The following is a 16,146-nucleotide window of genomic DNA, read 5'->3' as shown; positions in this document are numbered from 1 at the left end:
GGGGAGAACACAGAGGCAAAATAGTCATTTAGCATCTGTGCCTGTTCCTTCATATCAGTCACTGGATCTCCTTCCTCCTTATTTAGTAGTCCCACCACTTGTCTCCCCTTCCTCTTCCTATTTACATGCTGAAAGGAGCCCTTTTTGTTGCTCTTGATATTCTTGGCAAGTCTCAGCTCGTAATCAGCCTTAGCCTTGCAAAGAATCCTTCTGCAATGGGCCTCCTCTTCCTGGTATACCCTTTTGTCTATTTCCCCCATTACCAATTTCCTACGGAGGTTCCTCTTTCTTCTAATCCCTCTAACCACCTCCTTTCGCATCCATGGTGGCGCTCTCCTCCGCTTCCCCACCTTACTGACTAGAGGTATTGTCAAAGCTTGCGCCTCCAAAACCTCCCTTTTGAGTGCTATCCACCCCTCCTCAACTCGCTTACCTTCCAGTAACCTATCCCAGGAGACTTTCCCCAGTCTGGCCTTCAGTTGGCCAAAGTTGGCCCTCTTGAAGTCCCAGCTTCTAGTGCTTGACCTGCTGCACGTCCCCAGTCCCCTGATCTCAAGGCAAAGGATGCAGTGATCACTCGCATCCAGAGCTCCCCTAATCTGTACTTCATCTATCAGCTCCTCTCTATTGGTCAAGACCAAGTCAAGGATGTTTCCCCCCCTTGTCGCCTCTTGGACCCTCTGCGTGAGAAATGCTCTCTCTATAGCTTCTAGGAAGCAATGTGACCTGGCTGTCACCACCGAGTGAGTCTCCCAAGTAATATCCGGGAGACTGAAATCTCCCATAATTACTGTGTCTCTCCCCTGAGATATCCTTAGAATCTGGTCTGTCAGGACATCATCCAGGGTCTCAAGTTGACCTGGAGGGCGATAACATACCCCCACTGTCAGGCCTCTTTCCCTGTCAAAACCACTAAGTTTCACCCAGACTGCCTTCACCAAATCCCCATCTGTGCTGCATTCTATCTCATTGCCTTTTCCCCTTGCCTTTTACCCCTCCCTCCCACCGATTAAACATGCCTGTATACATTTTGGAAATGTATGCATTTTGCCTTGCACAATTTTTGAAAGTGTACATGTTGTTCAACACATTTTGCTTGACAGAACATATTGAAAACTCTGAAATACATAGATTTCTGCCTACAAAATGTGTTCAGTTCCACATTCAGGTCTGAGTGGTATAAATTGGTTCAAACCGGTGAATTTCTTATAGATTTCTAACTGCAACAACTAGGAATTCAACTTAAAGAAACAGTAATTTTTAAACCACATATTGCATACACCACAAAAGGAAGATTCATCATCCTAAGCATATGAAGATGTTTTCTCACTGCTATTTTAGCCAGTTTCTTATTTTACTGGCATCACTGTCACTATTATGATATTAGCAATTTTATATGACATCAGGAAAGGGATGTCTATTTTTTAGAATAGGCATTGGGAACCCCCAGCCTACACAGGTTCCCAATTTGGGTGGTAAGTTTCCTCCCACAATACAGGGAGGGAAATCTCTTATCTCCAAGCAGTGAAAGATAAGAGCATTCCCCCTTTCAGGGAACTGCTGAGCATCCCCTCCTCTGCTGATCTGCATATAGCAGATGAGGAAGGGATTTAGGAGATGCAAATAGGGAGTCCAGCTCTCTCAAATGGCAATCTTCCCAGAAGGATTCTTCCACTTCTGAGGAGGTGGCAAAGTGGCAGAAGTGGGCAGATGACTTGGCAGCTTCATGGTTACAAAATGAAGACACTCTGACACAGTGCAAGAGCCAGCCTGCCTTGGGAAAGGAAAAAGACATTTCTGAACTGAGGAAGGGAGTATTGAAAGAGTTCCTTGATCCTTAAAGAGATCACAACAATGAAGCAACCTGACAGACAGCAGTGTCTGATGGTCCTGCTGCCCTCAGTGAGCAGGGGATGCCTGGAGGGTAGAGTCAGAAACCTTTGAAAGAGAGGGAAGGAGGTATTGGATTTAACTTTTCACATGGGTAAATGGTTCTTTCATATCTAAAAGAGAATGTGACTTTGATTTATGATACTTTATAAAATGTAGAGCTCTACAATTCCATCTGCTGGAGAGAAAGAAGGGTGTATGCATAGTGTGTGTGAGAGAGAGTAAAAGAGAGAGAATCAATGATGTTAATGGACGAGTGTATGTGCAAAAATGTTGTGAGAGTTGATGATGGCTACTACTATAATGCAGCTCCTAGAGGGTTTTATGGGTGGCTACTGGGCTGAAAAACATTTCCAACTACTATTCTAGAACTGTCTTTGGACAGTAATTTTGATGTCTGCACGAAACTGCTTTGGTGGGGGGTGAAGGAAAGATCAGGTGGTGTTCAATATTCTTGTTTCTTTTCCTACTGTTATCACTCACTGTTTACATTAGCTAGGATCATTCAACTTTTGTATGACTTAAATTTCTGAACTGCACAAATGGTCTCTTGGAACTGCACATTTTCCCTGTAATGCACATTCGGTGGCTCATTTTTAACAGCCCTGCTGCAAGCTATTATAAAAATTCACTTTGCTAGCCAGTGATAACAAAACATCATTCCAATATCAGTACTCATTTAATAGTGCAAAACAACACAATCCAGTGCTTTTGCCCTGAGCACTTGTGCTAAGATGTTCACTCCACAATAGTAAAAACCATTCAAACCAAAGAATTATTAGAGTTTGAACAGAAGGCATCAGCAAAATATCTTGCCTCATAATCTGGTTTGTATTTTGTGCCTCCAGTACATCAACTTCTTCTAGTTGCCTGAAGTCTTAACAGCTAAATCAATAAAAAAATCAATAGTGAACAATCACACAAGTAGTTTTGAGACAGCTGTTGGGAATAGGGCCAAAAAAGTCATTAGGCCAGCTATGAATATTTCTCTTAGCTGGAGTCATTACATTTAAGGTAATGAGTGGATATGCTCTTAAAAGCATTAGAATGGCGAATTCATATTCTTTGAGCATCACTGAACAGCTTATTCTTAATCAAAAATAAAGAGGAAGGGAGTCAGCCTTAGTTTTTTCCCGACATCATTCAAAAGGCTCTAGAGATGTACTTCATAAAAAGGACAATGAGATAATTTTTGTCACACTTTTGAAGAGAGCACGTTATTCAAGTTAAACAGTATTCCCAGCAATCATGTTCAAATTATAGAGGAACCTTTAAAATTCCAGGAACAGAACTGCACTGAACATTGGGCGGCCACTGAAAATGGCATTTTCATGAAATGTTCTCTCCTGATCTCCCTATAATGTTTAAGGACATCTTCTCATCTGTCTTCTCTCCATATCTTTTGGTGACTGGCATGGAGAAGCATATGCATGTGCTAAATCAGAAATCTTGTCAAAGTATGTTCGACACATTTTCACCCAGATGGCCCAAAATGGGCCAACTGTGGGTGTGGTATTCTGGTCTCTATGCAATTGCTCAAAGTATCTGTGCAACATCTGAGAGCTATTTATTTCTAGCACAATCTGCACTAATTTTATTTCATGCAAATCAGGGTCAATTCATTAGATTTGAGTTATTGTTACTTTTATTATAGCATTTCACATAAGAAGTAAGGAAGTGCTCTCCTCTCATTGCATATGCGTAGTGGGTTGCCTTCCCTCCAAACAAAGCAGGACAAATGCTTCTAACTCAAAGGCAGTATTATTAGGCTGACTTTCTATTGCAGAGATCTTTATCAAAAGCAACAAGCAAAATTAGAATATTGGCTATAAGAAAAATGTGGTTTAATAAATAGACATTGATTCTAATCTGGCAAATTCTCCCAAAAAGGTTAACCCCACCCCAAAGTGGTTCCACTGCTTATGGTGAATTGCTTGAAGTGTCTGATGCTTCACAACTGATCTAAAAACTGATGCCATGTTATTGAATTAAAGAAGTTGGATTTCTCCCTCCCATTGTCAGTTTGTTCACTAAGCTTCTCCACAGAGGTTGAAACGGCCTTTATTTTTATTTAGAAAATTTCTATGCCGCCCCATTCGCCAAAGCCTCGGGGCTCCCAGTACATGCCTCTGTTACCTCTTGAGTCCTGTGACAGTGGCAATTCAACTGTAGACTCTGGTTTGCTCTCTTGTTCTGAGTCAGAATCTGATTCAACAGTGGGCTTGATTTTGGAGGAGTGGGCTCAGTCCCAACAATCTGCTCATGTTCCACCTTGGCCAACTTGAATTTTCTGACAGTTAATTTCAGGTTAATGGAAAATTCAGGCCTCCATTCCAAAAATTTACTCCTATTTTGTACACATTTATGTAATTTTCACAAGTTCACACAATTTGTGGAGCACAGCACGATCCTCACTATCTGCATTCATGAGTACACACTGCATTTCCACCAATTCCTCTCATGTTCTCTGGATTCAACACTGCTCAAGCTGTAATTTGGCCAGGGCAACTTCTTTTATATTGTTATTTATTTTATATTGTTAATTTTATATTGTTATTTTTGTATTTTATTGTATTTTATTTTGTGCTGTGAGCCGCCCTGAGGCTTCGGCAAGGGGTGGCATAGAAATGTTTTAATAAATAAAATAAAATAAAATAAAATAAAATAAAATAAAATAAAATAAATAATTATGCTCAACATGGAGTTACCTTCTCACAGCAGCTGCACAATGGCTGACATTTTCACTGAGCTATGCTCTACCCCTAGAACTCTTTCTTGGTCAGTCACATTAGCATAGATGCCATCAGATTATACACATAGGCTTTGTGGTCCAATGTGCATCACTTCCCACTTGTTTGCATTATAGTTTGTGATGCTGGATGATCAGACTGTGCTTCTTGCTTCCATGTTTTCAGCTTCACCTTCAAGAATGTCATGTCATCTGACTATTTTGTATTACACTTTTAAAATTTTGCCTCCTTATCTGGTTTTTATGATTTAGTGAAATGTTTGATCATTGCTATAATGAAATCCAAGCGAATCTCAGAATCTCTTTCAGTTGCATTGTTACTGCTCCCAGCTAAGGTTTCCAAAGCAGAAAATACAGGAGAGTTGTGGCTGTGCTGATACATGTCACAAAAATTATTTCAGAAGTCCAAACAGTTTAGGCTTTACAGGTTCCCAGAAAAAAACTTCAGGGCTCTGTTTATGCAAGTGATTCTCATCTCAAAGCAAAGCAATTGTTTTCAAATTAGGTAATCTTGAAGGTAATGTCAAAATCACAAAACAGAAATGGCTGAATTTCACAGTGCATTGTCCCTTCATATTTCTCAATAGGAAGTGGTTTCTTGGAGATCTAATCTGCAGTCTGAGGGAATTTTCCATTGAGGATCACCTAGTTGAATTCTTGGCCAGATTTTTTCAAAAGTTACTGGCACGAGATATGCAGTTTGGGCTTATCATATTCCTGGTTCCACTTGTGGATCCAGAATACGGCCTGCCTGTTAAAATTATTCAGTTTTAACAAGGTTCAGCTCAAGAATACTTGCTCTGCACAGCCACAGAAGAGGGAGCTTCACTGGAGCTCGGCCACCAGTAAAATTGTGTTATACTCTGATTATACAAAAGAGGTTTCAGATTCATGGAGACTGTTTTCAGAAGTGACACTTGCTGCATGAAAACCTGGTCTAAGATATTTTATTCAAAACATAGCAATTGTCTGTCTTACCAAGATCAACAGAAAAGTTATCAAAATCCTACTGCATTGGAATCATTGTTTTCTACCATAATGTAGTTTGCTCTGACTCTTCCACAGCTGGATCTACCTGAGAAGTTGATTTGGCTGCCTGTCAGCTTTGTGTTCAGGGTTTATCCTTTCTTGGAGAGCAATGATGAAGTTCTGAGTGTTTGGCCAGTTCTCATCCAGGGAAACAAAAAGGGCTTCTTGCATTTTAAGGTGTGCATGGGGGGGGGTCTTTATCGCTCACTTTTAACACATCTGTTATTATTGCTACATACTTTTCTTTTTATTAAAATTTTTTATCAATTTAAAGTATTTTAATGTTACTCAAGATAGGCTACATGCAATTTAAATTAACTTGTGGTAAGTGGATAAATGTTGCCAAAAGGAGAAAATGTAGATAAAATTATCAGTATTGATAAAATCTTGATAAAACGATCACCACGAGAGCCAGTATGGTGTAGTGGTTAAAAGCATGGGACTGGGACTCAGACAATCTGGGTTCTAGTCCCCGCTCAGCCATGGAGCCAACTGGGTGACTTTGAGCCAGTCACAGACTCTCAGCCCAACCTACCTCACAGGTTGTAGTGAGGATAAGATGGAGGAGGAGATGTAAGCTGCCTTGAGCCCTTTGTAGGAAAAAGGCAGGATATAAATCGAAAATAAATAAATACTATTTTTATTTCTTCTTAAATCAATGTTCCAAAATAGTTTGGGTTTTCCCCCCCCAGGATAATTTTCTTTTGTGTCTTTGCTTTTATTTCTTTTGTAGCCAGGAAAGACTTGGTTAGGCCAAAACAAAAAAATGCTTCAACCCTCTTCCCTGTATTTTATGTTTTTATCATTGAGTTGTGAGTTTAATTTTAAATGAATTTTCTTATGAGGGATGTGGGCACTATTTTGAGTTCTTCGAATTGCATTTATTCAGCTTTTATTTTCTGCTCTGTGTTTTAATTCTTTTTGAGTCTATAGATCTAGTATGGTTTAATATAAAAGATATTAATTCAAGTTTTGCACTGAAATGACTAAGGTGTTGTATCATTCTAGGGTGGGCAACCTGTGTAAAATTCCAAGAGTCATATGTGTAGAGGGATCATAGGTATGTTACATTGTTTTCAATGTTTAATGTGATTTTCTAGAATGCCAAGAAATTAGAATTTATATAGCAGAAGAAAGTACCTTCTATGTTGAAAGAGTTTAATGCTGGTGTTCCTTTTCCACAAGAAACACATTTGATGAACTTGCTGATCATTGGTTGAAAGAGAATGGTTGGAGAAGTTTACATAAAGATGCATCAAACTGGTTTGGAGGGGTTGTGATTTTAATCCACCAGAAGCTCTCTTTCCTATTTCAACAGGTGAGAACTGATCCTGATGGCTGCTTTTTGATTTCAATTAGGAAAATTGTAGTGGTAAAATCCTAATTATGATTAATGTGTCTAGGCAAAATAATGCTTTTCTAACTATGTTTCATTTTTGGTTGAAATTGCCAATGATCAGCTGTGGTAGATTTTAATATGATTGTAGATCCTGGGTTGGACCAAGGTATACCACCCCAACAAGTGTCAAGTAGCAGGGACACTTTCACACCAATCTAACATGTTTGAAATAGATTTGTTGGATATGCTTGAGAATTTTGCATCCTGGTCAGTCTGATTATACATTTATTTTACTACACCATCAGGCTTTCAAACAGGGGTTAGTTTCCTTCCTTCCTCCCTTCCTTCCTTCCTTCCTTCCTTCCTTCCTTTTTTGGTCTCTACATAGTTGATAAAATTGAACTGTTGATAAATTCAGACCATAGTCCAGTCTGTATGGAGTTGCAGTTTTCAGATTTGCCAGGGTCTCAGGGTTTGGTGCTTTAATATTTCACTTTTTAATAATGAAGTATTTAAAAAGATTACTGCTGAGTTTTATGAGTTTTTGAAAGTAATGAGGGCACTGTGGATTCCCATGCCAATGAGTGGGAAACTAGTAAATCTTTTATGTGAGGCCAAACCAATGCTTACACTTTATATAAGAAATTTTTAAAATTCCAACAAGCTTCATTAAAGAGGAGTTGAAGGCACTTACATCCCACTGTGCAATTTTGGCATCCACACAGTTCTATCAAGAATTACAACTGTTCAATATAAACTGAATAACATTCAATCACAACAGGCAGAATTGGCTGTTTATAACTGGCTTATTGGAAGAATAGGGAACATTCCAGTAAAGACATCTTATCTTGAACAACAAAAACACTGAAATGTAATTGTCATGATTAAAGATGAAAGTGACAAGATATACGCAGCTCCTGAAGAAGTAAATTTACAATTTTAAGGTTTTCTTTGGCTCTGTAAAGGTAATCAAAATATCTCAACAAAATATAGATACAGTTTTTTCACAGCTAGATCTTCCAGCTGCATATTCCAAACAATTGCAGTTTCTTTAGGCTCCTGGATGAGTGGAAGAACTTACTATGACAAACAGAAATATGAATTCCAGGAAATCACTTGTTCCACTTGAGTGGTCTAAAAAACGTTTCCAGCTTCTTAGCTTTAAAACTGCTTAGTTTATATTCCTATAACTTTTAATTACACTCATTGTTAAAAATGGCTATATTACAATGATTTCTAAACCTTGCAAGGATCACGTTTACTGTACTAACTATTGATGCATCTCATTAATGTTGCCAGCAAAATACTGAATGCAATTTTGGCCAATAGATTGGAATATGCTATTACAACACTAGCTTGACTAGAACAAGCAGAAATTAAACACCAACAGAAGACCAATAAATCTCAGATTGCTAATTGACTTCATTGCATTCAATTCTGACAGAAAAGACCATCCATTTTTTTGATGCTTGAAAAGACCATTGACAAAATTCATTGAATATTTATATTTGCAGCTCTGATATATTCTGATTCTCCTGCTGAATATCTGAAATGGCTTAACATTTTGAATTCAACCCTGATAGACAATGGGTTCTTCTCAGACCTGTTTTTCCCGACTTGGGACAGCAAGCAGACAGAGATGCTCACTTTTCCCACTATCACCTGTTTCCAATCTCTTTGTGCAAGTTCATGTTCTCTGCTGTTCTACTTATTTGGTCAAGTCTTCATCTCCCCCCCCCCCCATCTCCCTCTGTCTCAGTCTTTTAAGAAAGCCTTCTCACTTTCTTGACACTGCTCATTAACTATGTCAGTGAACTCTAGGAGTTGGTGCTATTTTTCCTAACCTGTAATACACACTCTATCTCAATACTTCTGTAATTTTGACTGAAATACATTGGGCTACTTTTCCTACTGAATGACATGGCTGTACATTTTAGATATACTTCTTTGTATTGTAATGCAATTATGCTTTGTAGAGATCAAATTGTATTATCTTTTTCTAAAAAAATATTGTTTATCTACACCACTTCATGTATTCCAATTGATCAGTTACAGTGGTACCTTGGCTCACAAACGCCTCAGTTCACAACCAAATCAGGTCACGAACAAAAATTTCATTTAAAAATTGACTTAGGTCGCAAACTCTGCACTGGGTGGTGGCCGCGATCATGCTGGGGGCGGGGCGGGGGAGATGGCCCAGATCGCACCCGTCTTTCCTGCAGGAGTGCAACCGTGATTGCGCCCATCTTTCCTGCATGAGCGCAACTGCGATCTTTGCTGTCTCTCCCCCAGCACGCCTGCCCCCCCAGTGCGCCCACATTCGTGCCTGTCTCTCCGCCCCCTCAAGCGCTCCGGGATGACGGGTGCATGCAGGGATGACAGGCACAAGGAGATGGCTGCGCTTGTACTCGGGATTGGGGGGGAGATGGCCGCGATTTTTGTTGTTCTTTGTCACTTTGCTTCACATTTTTCTGATTAAAAAAAATTGTTACAGAACAGATTAACCTTATTTACACAACCTTATGGGGAAATTTAACTTGGCTCATGACCAATTTGGGTCACAACCAGAGTTCTGGAACAGATTAAGTTCGTGAGCCAAGGTACCACTGTCCTTCCTCGTTTTGACCTTAGATATATTTTCTGCCTTGCTTGACATGACCCAGCTTTATCAATGAGCCTCTCTTCTACAGTCAGCTTTCCTTGAACCTTGAGCTAGGGCAGGATAGGACCTATTTTTTCCTCTCTCCTTTGTTTTCTCTTCCTTTCACCATCATTTCTCTAAGGCGAGCTGAAGTCAACACTGCAAGAATAAAATTGGGTGTACTTATGGTATAACAGAGAGCTAGCCAGGAAAAAGACTATGCACACATTATAAGCAGCAATGATCCATCATTTCACTTTCAGCTCTAGAAAAACTTATTGCCTGTCTTCAGTTTAGGTGCCTTTCAGTGTCACACTAAGTTGCTGTGAATTGAATTCTAGCAATTCTTAGAAATCTGTGGCTAAGAAAATAAACAAGCACAAAAACAGATGTTATAAACCAAGAGAAATGAGAAATTCCTAAATCATACATTGCCTTCAAAAAGAATAAAAGAATTAGAGCAAGCAAAAATGGCCTTATGCTTAGATACTTGAAATTATCACAATGATGCTTGACAATAGGAAAGATAAATCATTAAAATGTACCTGTGAATAGCCAATAATCTCTCCATTTTCATCCAACACATTAAAATTAATTATTGGTCCCTGGATATCTGGGCTGCTGAAATCCGTATCACTGTAAATGCGTACAACAGGTGCTCCATTAACGTATTTTAATGCAGAGAGAACTGTATAGGTGTAGTGTGCTAAAGCGAACGAATGTTGCTTTATGTTCTCCATTCCACCTGAAAAAGGAAGGAAAGGGGAAATCAGACAGCTACTTGTTTTGGTTTAATCAATTTCAGTGGAACACTGAAAATCTCCTATAATCAATCCACACCTTTTTCTTTTAAACAGCATTTTCCAGAAAAAGTCACAGTAGCCCTATGTGTTTTCTCAGTAAAAATGGACTTGCTAGGTCTCTGCTGGTGACTTGCTTATGGGAAAGAACCCTCACAGATCAAGCACCAGACACAGAATTTTCACATTGTCTTACACAATCTCAAAATTCTTTTCAGTTGACAGTTCACATGTTCAGGTACAAATTGATATGCATATTTCCTGGCTTATATAAGCCCAGCTATACAAAAACATTTGTGCTGTTTGGTATCTCGAAAATAACTCTAATGAACAAACCCCAAACCCTTTTAAAATAGCTATTATAATAAATACACATTATATCTTCCCCATATAGCTAAAACCTAAGAATAAAAAAAATTAAACCTTGGAAAGTGAGTATATCTGAGATGGCAGCCTATTAAAGCAAAACTACACTATTGTTTCTATGAAATACAAACACCGCAAAAATAATTCTTTACCCACTATAAAAATAAAGAAATTCTCACAGAGAGGACCAGTTGCCTTACCGTTTATAACAGACTCTTCTGCACTTTGTGAACAGAAATAATTTGTGAACAGAAACCCAGTTAGCCTTCAAAATTCACATTTCTCCAAATTTTGCACAAAGTTCTTGAATTAAAAGGGGCATACAAAATGTGTATATTAGTGAAAATATGTTGTAAAATGCATTATATTAAGAAAATTGCTTGCAAAAACATCATGTAAGGCAACACTGTGTGCATTAGAAAACCAAACTTGCAGAAATTTGGAAAATGAGAAAGTGAGAGGAACTTTCACATATTCATCCAGTCCTAATTAAGATAGCTAAGGGTGCAATCCTATGCATGCTGGCTGGGATATGCTTGGAGCTGTACAGCTTCTTTCTGTTTAAACATACATAAGACTACATCCTTCACAGATACTGTTCTTTAGCAACTTTTCCCAGCACTGTGTTTATTATTAGTACTACTACATCAGATTTATATCCAGTCTTTTTTTCCTCTTGTTGAGGCTGAGAGTAACTGACCCAAATTTGTCCAGTGACATGCATGGCTATGTGGTGATGAGAAAACCAGTTCTGCCAGTTCTCCAGTCCTACAAGCTAACACCACATTGTGCTAGGATTGAAATACACTTCCAGTTGCATAAATATAAGGTCGTTTCCACTTCTACCCCCAAGATTTGAAATAAGACATGCTTTAAAAAACCATACTAAAGCTATTCTGTGATTGCTTTTCCCCCACATCTGCCACACATTTTTCTCATTCTTGACTTAATCTCTATAGGTGAATTAAAAAAGGGTCAAATATGTAATAGACACATACATCTGCTCTAAATTCATGTGTTCAGTACGTAGAAAGGCATAGTCACCCAGATCTAACTGAATATGTAATACCTTTTTGGTCTCTTCTCTCTCACTTCACAACCCCAGCCCTATATGATGGAAAGCAAATGCTTAATCCTCCCATTCAGGATGGCCTGCCTAGGCTGCATACAGAATGTTTTCAATTTTTATCTTAATGAACAGAAGGCTTTTAGAAATTTCCCATCCCATCTTATTTTGTTGACTAGCTAATTTGTTCTCCTTCTCTTATGGTCAATCTTTCTCTCTAAAGGTCTCCAAAAAGACATCTCAGGAACGATGGTCCTTGCTCAGTCATTAGTGTTTCCACATAAATATTTTGAAGAAATGCACAAAGAAAGAATATAGCCTAAATGGAGCCATTTTGTTTGCTTCAGAATATAGTCTGATTAACATGGCAATCAATACACAAAACCAGTGATGAATCAAAGTAACTGGATTGTTGATCTACAAGGCACAATCATCTCCCTGCATGCATACACTCACATAGTTCTGTACCTATTAACAGAAGTTTTACTATAAGTTGCAACTCCAGAACAGCTGGAGAAATAGGTCTTTTAAGCTATGAAGTTCAGCAACTTCACAAAATTGATCCTCCCTTCTTTCAGTGGTGAGTTCTTCTTTGGAAGATAGCCCACAATCTTACCCAAATTTCTTTCAATGTTCCACTCCCACATTCTGTCTGCAAGATCAAAAGGAACCTCCCTGCTCCCTCCATGTTGCACAAGCAAATTCTAAATTTGTAGAATACTCAGTTCTACCACTTTAACACTGTATGACCAAACAGATTCTAATCGTTCATAAAAACTTAGCTCTTAAAACTTGTATGCCCCCTCAAAAAGCTTTATTATATTCCTAGCTTTGATCACATTAAACCTTACTCCTTATTACATATTCATTGTATACAATTTATCTTAGAAACAATAATTAGAGGTGATAAAATTATAGCACACGGAACTTGGTACATGAATGTATGTTATCTCCAAAACTGTTCTTCCAAGGTATCAAAAAAGGAAAACTGGTTTCCATAATTTTACCAGGTTTCTTCCTTCTCACATCAGGTTTGTAAGACGATCATGCTGTCCTAAATTTAGTAAATGTGTGTATGTAGGGGAGAAGCAGTTTGTTATGCCAACTTATTTTTCAATAATGCACAAGTAATGCATTTAAGAGATATTTTGGAATATTTGCAAAATATTATTTATTTCAATTATAGCCCACCTTAACTCTTCTTGCAAAAAATTTAAACATTTTTGTTATAAACACACCTCTTTCAAAAGATATGGAAAGGCAGCACCATGTCATTTACTTACACACACACACACACACACACACGTTCAATGCTTAGTAGCTAATTTAGAATTGCTTTTTACAAACTGAAAAGTTCTAACATAAACACCTGACAAGAAGGATGATAACCAAAGATTCACAACAAGACTTCAAAATCCAACTTGTTATTCACAGAAGAATGCTAGATGAAAAGCAAATGGTTCAGGATTTCCACTCACTCATATTAAGCCTCTTATGCAATTCACTTCAAAGAGTCATTGAGATGTTGGCACAAAATGGTCGATTAGGCTAACCTGAAAAATGAAAGATGCTTTCTAAAAGAAATTCAGACTAGCAATCCTAGCTAGAAGTACAAGTGGAAGAATATAAAATTCATTTTTACCCATTTGACAGAAAGCAAGATCACATTTTTTGGTGCAAATGGATGAATTGGCCATGAGTTATACAAAGAAATATTGATGCTGACCTGCCAAAGACTAGGCATGGACAGCTCAGCAGTGCTGACATAGACAATAACCACCCATGACTGGAGGACTGTTCCATATACATCTACTGTACATTCTGTAGAGATTTATTGGACATAGAAGTACCTATAGAGAATCCACGGTTTGTTTTATTTTTATTTTATTTTAAAGCTTTTCTATACCATCCACTACCAAGGTCTCAGGACAGTCTTACAATAAAAAAGAGTGAAGCATAGCATCCAAATAGTTTTTCAATGTACAATAAAACCCCCACATTAAAATCACAATCAAGCCTTAAAATACTGGGAAAACAAAACGGTTTTGACCTGGTGCCAGAAAGAATAAAGTTTCAGTGCCAGGTGAACCTCTCTGGGGAGTGTATTCCATAACCGGGGCACCACCACAGAGAAGGCCCTTCTCCAGGTAGCCACCCTCCTAATCTCCTTCAAGGAGGACTCCCAAAGAAGGACCTCTGCCCCAGATCTTAAGGGGCAGGCAGACACATAGGAAAAGAGACACTCCTTCAGATATCCAGGTCCTAAGCCATTTAGGGATTTATAGGTCATCACCAGCGCCTTAAATTGGGTCTGGACTTCAACTGGCAGCCAGTGTAGATAGCAAATGAACAGCATTATATGTGTATACGATATAACATATATGCTATATGTCCCCATTAACATCCTGGTTGTTCTGTTCTGAACCAACTGAAGTATCTCGACCATCTTCAAGGGCAGCCCCACATAAAGCATGTTACAATAGGCCAGTCAGGAAGTTACCAGAGCATGGGTCACCATTGCTATGCACTGCTCATCCAGGTAAGGGTACAGTTGATAGATCAGCTGAAGCAGAAGGAAAGCACTCCTCATCACAGCAGCCACCTGGGACTCCAGGGACAGCTCTGGGTCGAGGAGCACTCTCAAACTGTGCATCCTGTCCTTTAGAGGGAGTGCAACCACATCCAGAACAGGGCTAAATCACTTACCTGGAAGGTTGAACTGCCTACCAACAGGACCTCCATCTTGTCTGGATTAGGCCTCAATTTGTTGGCCCTCATCCAGTCCATCAACCCAGCCAGACACCAGTTAAGGGCAGTCCCTGCCTCACCTGAATTAGATGTAAAAGAGAAGTAGAGCTGGATGTCATCAGCATACTGATGACTCAGCCACCCAAAACCTTGGATGACCTCTCCTAGCAGTTTCATGTAGATGTTAAAGAGCATGGGGAATAAAATGGAATCCTGCAGAACTCCATGGCAAAGCTGCCATGGTGCTGAGCCACAATCGTCCTAGCAGCACCTTCTGAAATTAGCCAGTCAAGTAGGAGTGTATCTACTGCAAAGCCGTGCCTCCAGCCTCCAACTTGGCCAGCCTATCCAGAAGAATACCATGGCCGATGGTATTGAAAGCTGCTGATGATATTGAAGGTCCAGAAGAACCAACAGGGACACACTTCCCCTGTTTCTCTCCCTGCACAGGTCATCATATAGGGTTATCAAGGCAGTTTCAGTCCCAGAGCTAGGCCTGAAACCATACTGGAATGGGTCCAGATAGTCAGTTTCCTTCAAGAGAGCCTGGAGTTGCCCGGCCACCACCTGCTTAAGCACCTTGCCCATGAATGGGATGTTAGCCACTGGTCTATAGTTGGTAGACATCTCTGGGTCCAGGTTCACCCTCTTCAGGATTGGCCTGATCACTGCCTCCTTCAAGGGGGTGGGGACTTGACCCTCCCTCAGTGAAGCATTAACAAGCTCCTGGACCCAGGTACACATCCTGTCCTTGGTCTTGATGAGTAGCCATAGTTCATGGCTGGCGAGGTAAGAGACACCAGCACTGCCCCACTTCCCGCAAGCGCAACACCCCTGCCCCCAATCTCCTCTCTCACAGGCCTTGGGTGCAGTGAGCACGCAGGTGGCAGAAGCAAAAGCAGAAGAAGCGGGGGGGGGGGAGGAGCATGGTGCAGTCCTTGCCCTTCAGTGGTGAGAGTGGCAGAGGCGTCACTGGGGCTTCTGTGGTACGGCATTGGGCAGGCTGGCAGTCAGGCAAGTGGGAAGATGGTGAGTCAGATGGGTTGCAAGCCCTTGGTGCAGCCTGCCCACACTCTGTCAAGTACAAACACGTTGATCGCCCTCAAAGAGGAACTGCAAAAGAAACCCAAAACACAACCCTGGTGGGAACAAGGTGGCCCTGGCATGCTGCTTCCGCCTCTCTTCTCTCCTGCCCACCCACCTCCTTGTCCTTCTAGGACTGTGCAAGCAGGCACTGGAGCAGAGGGGTCATGATCCTGCTGGTGTCTTCAGCCTCTATGGGCCATGAGTGAATGGGGGAAGAGCAAGGGGGAGAAGAAAGCGAGGGCTCTGATTTCTTGTGCATTAGCACTTAGCTTTTTCATACCATCCATGGCTGTGCCCCCAGTGCCACCACTCTTTGTAGAGCAGCTTGGTGTGCTTGGGACTTTGCAGCTACAGCTCCCATCAGCCACAGTCAGCACAGCCAGTGCTCAGTGGTGCTGGAAGTTGCACTCCGGAGAATTTTGAAAGCCCAGG

At 40.1% G+C, this 16,146-nt stretch overlaps 1 protein-coding gene across 6 annotated transcripts in view; it reads right to left on the bottom strand.

The window, feature by feature from the left end:
* MOCOS (molybdenum cofactor sulfurase) overlaps positions 1 to 16,146 on the bottom strand; it is a 194,708-nt gene that overhangs the window by 86,148 nt on the left and 92,414 nt on the right. For all 6 annotated transcript variants that reach the window (XM_044452221.1, XM_044452256.1, XM_044452210.1 and 3 more), the window contains one exon: positions 10,194 to 10,393. In XM_044452221.1, the coding sequence (XP_044308156.1) occupies positions 10,194 to 10,393 (200 nt within the window). The remainder of the gene's footprint in view (positions 1 to 10,193; positions 10,394 to 16,146) is intronic.

This window comes from Varanus komodoensis, unplaced genomic scaffold (genome assembly GCF_004798865.1).
Source record: "Varanus komodoensis strain SLA01 unplaced genomic scaffold, ASM479886v1 scaffold10, whole genome shotgun sequence".
Taxonomy (NCBI): Eukaryota; Metazoa; Chordata; class Lepidosauria; order Squamata; family Varanidae; genus Varanus; species Varanus komodoensis.
Note: the sequence above shows the minus strand (reverse complement) of the source record. Positions and strands in the feature narration are given on the sequence as shown.